Source organism: Macaca thibetana, chromosome 14 (genome assembly GCF_024542745.1).
Source record: "Macaca thibetana thibetana isolate TM-01 chromosome 14, ASM2454274v1, whole genome shotgun sequence".
Lineage (NCBI taxonomy): Eukaryota > Metazoa > Chordata > Mammalia > Primates > Cercopithecidae > Macaca > Macaca thibetana.
In genome coordinates this window covers 17256264-17264023 of record NC_065591.1, presented here as the reverse complement: position 1 = coordinate 17264023, position 7760 = coordinate 17256264, and the positions used below count along the sequence as shown (strand labels likewise).

General features: G+C 40.3%; 1 protein-coding gene across 1 annotated transcript; it reads left to right on the top strand.

Moving 5' to 3' along the window:
* Positions 1-591: 591 nt before the first annotated feature.
* On the top strand, positions 592-1215 carry LOC126936435 (olfactory receptor 4X1-like; the record flags this gene model as incomplete). The annotated part of the gene is made up of 1 exon (XM_050759230.1): positions 592-1215. A coding segment is annotated over one exon (624 nt), but the record flags the coding sequence as incomplete, so codon positions are not given.
* Positions 1216-7760: the final 6545 nt, after the last annotated feature.

Below are 7760 nucleotides of genomic sequence, written 5' to 3'. Positions count from 1 at the left end.
TTTTATTTCTGTGACTTAGCACGTCACTTAGCATATTCAGTCCCATTTTATAACATAGCTGACTGTTCTAAGGGCTTGTTGTAGATGCTTAACCCTGGGACCCTTTAATCAGAACCCTGGGACATAACGAGTCTGCACAAGCAGAGGTAGACGTCAGGTACTCTTTAGGCATAGGAGATGTAGTGGAAGCATATATATTTTGAGAAACACAGATCTGGGCTCGAATAAGAGCTGTGTAGCTTTGGGCAAGTGACTAGACCTCCCTGAGTCTCCGTTTTTTCTTATCTATAAAATGTCCTCTGATTTTTCTTGTAAGCATTCAATCAACATGTGCTAGATCAGCAAAAACACTTCAAGGCAGCAACACTACAAAATCGAGGCCTATGTCGGGAATAACATCAAACAGCTGATATTTGCCATTTTGTTCACTTGTCTCAGAACACATTTTGGGGAAAACCGAGGGAGAGAACAAACTCAAGAGGGAGCAGAATGATGATCGTCCTCAGGCCTGCCAAGGATGTTTCTGTTTCTAATGATTGAGGAGAGCTCTTTGATTTCTGTGATTCCAGGCTGTCGGCTCCTGTGCTTTAAACTACGGCTGCTACAAAAAATGTGACTGAAATAATTTTCCTGGGATTTTCCCAGAATCAGAATGAACAGAGGGTCATTTCTGTGATGTTTCTCCTCATGTGCACAGCCGTTGTGCCGGGCAATGGCCTCATTGTGGTGAACATCCTGGCCAGCAAAGGGCTCACCTCCCCCATGTATTTCTTGCTCAGCTACGTATCCTTTGTGGAGATCTGTTACTGTTCTGTCGTGGCCCCCAAGCTTATCTTCGACTCTTTTATCAAGTGGAAAGTAATTTTCCTCTTTCCGCCGGATGATGGCGGCTCCATCTCTGTGGTCAGCTTCTCGGTGCGGATAGCTTCCTACCTGATCATCCTGCACTCCCTGAGGAGCCACAACTGGGAGGCCCGGCGCAGGGAACTCTCCACCTGTGCCTCTCATATCACAGTTGTGGGCCTGTTCTTCATGCCTTGCTCCTTTGTCTGCATGAGGCCCTGTGTCACCCTCCCTGCAGATAAGATAGTCGCCGTATTTTACACGGTGGTCACACCTCTCTTAAACCCCGTCATTTACTCCTTTAGGAATGCTGAAGCGAAAAACGCCATGAGGAGACGCGGTGGGAGAAAAGTAATTCGGGAAGAGAAGTAGATGATTTAGTTAGGGAAAATAGGAGGAGCAGGGGAGAGGAAATTGGGGCACCTGAGATCTCACTCTGCATCTACCTTGCCCAATGGAGTGAGTGGCCTTGGGCCAGTTACCTTCTTTTTTGAAGTTTCAGTTTCCTCATCTTATGGGGTTGGACAAGATCGAAGGGGTCTCTAGGATGGAGTAAGAGGGGTCTTCTCGCACTGTGCTTCCAAATCTGACAGTGGTCTGGAGACAGATTGGCTGGTCTAGAGAGAATAAACTCTTCCAGAAAACCAGGTCAGCCTGGGAATGGTGAAGAGGGACGTAGGGGTTGAGAATGACTGTCTTGGGAAGCAGTAGTCAATATGTCCTACCAGTTTGAACATTCACATGATTGGAAAGTCTCTTGACTTGACATACTGAGGTTGTGCTGAAAGGGTTTGGGGCAGGCAAGCTGACTGAGAAGGGTTTAGTCCTGAGAATGGAAGACGTTGACTCTTGTCAAGAGATTCGCATGAGCTCTTACTAGCATTAGACTCAGGGTTCTCAAGAATCCAAAAGAACCACAGGGAGATTTTAAGCAAATTGAAGGCACTGGATGATAATATCGACTTTGTAGGCACAGGTTTTATTTTCCATGTATCATTAACATTTTGTTTCCTATTATAAAAATCTCTCCTGTTCATGTTTGTTCCCCCTTTAACTCCCTGTTTTCCCTCCTTCTGCCTCTTATTGTTTAACCTTTTCCTTTTCTCAGTCTGTTGGCCTCTTGGCTTCTTGTAGTCATATACATGGTTAGAGCTGACATAGTTGCATTTATCATATGTAGGGCATTATGACATGTAGGTATAGGAGGGGGTGTTACTGCCCCTATTTTACATGGAGAATTTACTCAGAAAATGTCTAAAATTACAGAGTAGGTAGAGTGAGGATTTGAATTCACATTGTCTGATTCTGGAAGTTATGCTCCTTTTTTAATCATCCCACATCTGCACCATCAGGGAGTCTAGCCCACACCTTCCTTTTAAATGGTAGGAAACCCTTAGAATCTTTAGTGCACCCGAAAGTCATTTGTATTTTAAATCTTTTATTCTATATACAATCTTATAAATCATTTTAAAAATATGACTTTGATGACTTTAGATCATCATATGACATTGATATTGAAAACTGAAGTTGTTCATAATATTCTCTCATTATCCTTTATTTTCTACAGAATTGTAGTGATATCCTTTTGCCTTCCCAGTATTAAAAATCTGTGCTTTTTTCTTTTCCATTTCATTTGTTTTGTTAATATTTGCAAAGGACCATTGTTTCACTTCATCTAAAATTTTTCTGTTTTTATTTTCTCTGATTAATATCTGTTATCTTTCCTATATCCTTCCCTCTAGATTGTATGAGGAGTCAGGTAAAAACTTAGCTCGTTGATTTTAGACCTTACTTCCTTTCTAATATAAGAATTTAAAACTAGGATGGAACTGGAGATCATTAGGCTAAGTGAAATAATCCAGACATGGAAAGACAGACATCACATGTTATGACTTATTTGTGGGATCTAAAAATCCAAACAATTGGACTCACGGACATAGAGAGTAGAAGGATGGTTACCAGAGGCTGGAAAGGGTAGTGGGAGAATGAGGGGGAGGTGGGGATGGTCAATGGGGAAAAAAAGTAGAATAAATGAGACCTACTATTTGATAGCACAACAGGGTTACTATAGTCAATAATAACTTAATTGTATATTTTAAAATAACTTAAAGAGTGTAATCGGATTGTTTGTAACTCAAAGGATAAATGCTTGAGGGGATGGGTATCCCATTCTCCATGATGTGCTTGTTTCACTTTGCATGCCTGAATCAAAACATCTCATGTACCCCATAAATATATCTATCTACTATGTACCCACAAAAATAAAAAATAATAATTAAAGAGTTTTAAAGTATAAACTTTAAAAAACAATACTTTAGCTGCATCCCACAAAATTTCACAAGTATTTTTATCATTCAGTTTAAAACATAATCTCATTTTTAATGATTTCTCCTTTAACCAATGGATTATTTAAAACTATGTTGTTTAATTTTCAATTATTTGGGATTTTTCCTTGATATCTTGTTGTTATTGAATCCTAGTTTAATTCCGTTGTGGTTAGAGAGTATTCTGAATAATGCCATTCCTTTTACATTTGTTAAAACCTGTTTCATAGCCAAACCTAAAGTCTATCTTAGTGAATCTACAATGTGTGCTGGAAAAGAATATGTATTTTTCAGTTATAGGGTATAGTGTTCTATAAATATCAATTTGGTTAGGGTGGGTGATATATTGCTCAGATCTTTTATGTTTCTACAGATTTTCTTGGTCTAATCATACTACCACTTTCTGAGGCAGTAGAGTTGTTACTGCAAAGGGGTGCCATTCTGGACCCCAAGAGAACGTTCTCGGATATTGCACAAGAAAGAATTCAGGGCTACTCCATAGCCTAAAGTGAAATCAAGTTTATAAAGAAAGTAAAGGAATAATGAATGGCTACTCCATAGGCAGAACAGCAGCTTGCGCTACGGGACTAAGGATACTTGGAGTTATTTCTTGATTATATGCTAAACAAGGTATGGATTATTAGTGAGTTTTCTGGGAAGGGAGTGGGCAATTCTTGGAACTGAGGGTTCTTCCCCTTTTAGACCATACAGGGTAACTTATTGATGTTGCCATGGCATTTGTAAACTGTCATGGCTCTGTGGGAGTGTCTTTTAGAATGCTAATACATTATAATTAGCATATAATGAGCAGTGAGGATGACCAGAGATCACTTTCATTGCCATCTTGGTTTTGGTGGAATTTGGAGGGCTTCTTTACCACAACTTGTTTTGTTAACAAGGTCTTTATGACCTGTATCTTTTGCTGACTTCCTATCTCATCCTGTGACTTAGAGTGCCTAACCTCCTGGGAAGGCAGCCCAGTAGATCTCAGCCTCATTTTACTCATCCCCTATTCAAGATGGAGTTGCTCTGGTTCAAACGCCTCTGACAGAGTTAATTTCTCCAACTACGATTGTGGAAATGTTTATTGATTTCTTTAAACCTGAGAAAGAAAAAATTGCAGATGAAGAAATGACATCAAGAGAAGTTAAGTCACTGTTGAAGGTTATATATCTAGCAAATAGGAGAGTCAGCCTTTAAACAAGGCAGGTTGAATCCCTGGCCCATGTTTTTAAGCCCCATGTTATATAACTCCTTGTCTTACCTACCTCGCAGGGTGAAAACGCTTCGAAATGCTATGTACACGTAAGGTGGTAGTCAAGGGGCTAGTTTAGTTCAAACTTGTCCCTGCTACTCGCAAGAAAACCCAGATGACTTCACGTTTAGTACCAGCTATTTCCCCAAATAGATGGCACAAAACCATGCCCTATTGTAGTTGCTTATTAACTACATGCAGAATGAATGAGTTTGTGATGACTGAGTACAGGAGCCTAAAGCAAAAATAAAAACAGTGGCTTTCATAGCTTCCAAAGTTAGTCTGAACCACTAAGTAAACGTGACAAGGGGGTATGGTGTCTCCATGGCCCACTCCTCTAATTGGAATGCAATGCCCCTGGGGTCTCATTAGCAAGCCTCAAGGTACTTTTACTAAAAACGAATGTGCTGTAACTCCTAAAGTAGTGGCACTCAAGTTTAGCGATGGCTTTGGCTGGGGTGATACCACATGAGCTTCCTTGAACCCTCTGCGCTTAAAAATTCACTGCAACTCTCTAGTTCTCTGGTCAGGCTTCTTGACTTTGGCTGCTTACTGGAGAAGGGTGAAGCTCACTAAGGTCAGTTCTCATGTAGGCTTGGTCTTGACTGTCTAGAATAAACCTGAACTGAACAGGAAACGTTGTAGAAAACAGATGTCTTCACTTGCTTTGTTCTGTTCTGTTTTGTTCTCCCTGTTCTGTTCTCAATGCCCACATGGAAGTCCTGCTGCACAGTATCTGAGTGTTTCTCAGGATCCTGCTTTCAAATGCATCAAGTGGGAGTTTGACATCTGAGTTGATTTTTTTTTTCTTCTGATTGCGGAGGTATCACTGGAATTCTTCTCCTTAACCATTTTCTTAACCATTACTCATTAGTTGCTGAGAACATGGCCTCTTGGTGATCAGGTGGTCCCACTTCCTTGGTCAGGAGTATTGTATGGCGACTAAGAGGATAGCGTTAACGTCCTGGACACTGGGTTACATTTCCTGCTCTAACCGTTACTGCTGTGTGAATTTGACCCAGTCACTCAGTCATTTGAATCCTCATGTCCCTCATCTGAAAAATAGAGACAATCATAGTAGCTTCCTCGAAGTGATGTTGAGTGGATTAAGTGAGATGAGGCATTTAAAGTGCTCTGCACAAGTCCCGGCACACAGCAAGTATTCAATAAGTACAAGCAAATGTTACACTGCTGTGGTTACTGGTCTCTCTACTTGTGGTCAAGTTAAAGCTCAGAAACTACTTTCACATGTATTTATTCTTTAGAGGCTTGCTAGATGGACGCCCAGACCATGACAGGGGGCTGTTGAAGGCATAGGACTGCAGCAAAGGATGTGTACTTAGAGTAGACGGGTCAGAGTTTACAGACCAGGGAATGGGCTGCTCTGGCGTGTGGTCCCTGATGCCACACTAACTTTTTGCAAATTAGAGCAATCCGAGAGTGTATTTTCATTGAAGTGTAGTCTTAGAACACTTTCTCCAAAACCTAGACCCACCCAGCAATGAGCTTTTTCATGTAAATGAGTTCTTTGAATACCTGAAGCTTAAGAGGCTTTTAGAAGACTTTTTATATTTTAATCTTTTAAGGTAGAAATGTTTCTAAATTGCATTACAGATTCCTTTTGTATTTCAAGACAATGTATTTGAAAACTGGTGAGAGGACAAATTCAGTGTAATGTGAATCTCAATCCCCCACCATTTCCCAGGAAAAGTAGTGAAGGGAATTAGTAAAGATGTAAAACAACTTACTTGCTTTCTAGCTAGTCTTAAATTCATCAAATACGAATTCATCATTAAAGTCATCAATATCAGTGAAATTGATGGGGGGGGGGCGGATATTTCTGTTTTTCCAGCTTAGAATCACAGCACTTGGTCTAACCTTCACCTTTTTGTTGATGCTGACTCGTTTGTGTAAAGTCAAGTCCAATGTTCATGTCTCTAAAGTTTTTCAGTGGTGTGAGACTGGAGACAGTAGAAGAGTGTAGCAAATGAGCATTGGTTTTGGAATCAGGCAGATTTGCTTTCAATTCCTGTTATATGGTGCTTGCTATGTCTCACCTAGAGCAAGTCATTTAAAGCTAAACTTCTGGAGTTTCCTTTTCTTCATTTGTGTAGTGAGGATGTTGTTCGTTATCTTTAAGAATTGTGATAAGTGTGAACTAGGATAGTTGGTGAAGCTCATCAACAGTGTCTGACCCACACCATCTCCACAATGATGGTGGCAGCCTGAGGGATAAGAAGTGGGAAATCTTTTTTTGTGCTCTACTCAGTCTTGTTCAGGTATTCACAGACTACAAGGTTCAAGGGGATGTTTATGGTTTAAGGATATGAGGAAAGAGAGAGACCCTCTCATATTTTATTTTGTTTTATATTCAGTACCTGTTTTAAGAAAAAAACAAGGAAGTAAAACCAAAGACAGGCAGCCCGGCGCCAGGCCTAAAACCAGGCCTGGGTCTGCCTGGCCTAAACCCAGTAGTTAAAAATCAACTCGTAACTTAGAAACCGATGTTATTCATAGATTGCAGACATTGTATGGAAGAACACTGTGAAATTCCCTGCCCTGTTCTGTTTCTCTCTGACCACCGGTGCATGAAACCCCTGTCACGTATCCCCTAGATTGCTTAATCAATCACGACCCTTTCATGTGAAATCTTTAGTGTTGCGAGCCCTTAAAAGGGACAGAAATTGTGCACTTGGGGAGCTTGGATTTTAAGGCAGTAGCTTGCTGATGCTCCCAGCTGAATAAAGCCCTTCCTTATATAACTCGGTGTCTGAGAGGTTTTGTCTGAGGCTCATCCTGTTGCAGATAGTGTGAGGATTTTGGAGAGTATGAGAAAAGGAAATGGATAGAAATGAGTCCTTGAAGGAGAGGTTGAAAGTGCTGGAAGCCCTTTAGGCCCAAGAAGGGTAGTCTGGGTTGGGAGCTAATGATCATTGTTTTATTAGTATCTTCTTTAATTCCTAGAATGGCAAATGACATTGTCTTTACATTGTATTGAGATTCTACCTGTCCTAATAATGTTCATGCCCTCCACCTCAACCTTCCAAATTTAGGGAATCAATCATAGGAAAAACTGCCAGAGAGCTACAGAGCGAGGCAATTTACTGTAGTATAAAATTGGGAGTAACTTAAAAGCTCATATATAGAGAAATAGTTAAATAAATTATAGGATTTTTAAATAATACACCATTAAAACATCTTTTGAAGAATATCGTCTTGTGGAAATGCTTAAAGTGTTAAGGGAAAAAGGCTGAATATAAAACTACGTATATACTCAATTCAAAATTTGTAACTCAGGTTCTGCTAACCAACATTTTACTCTGTTTCCATAAGTTCAA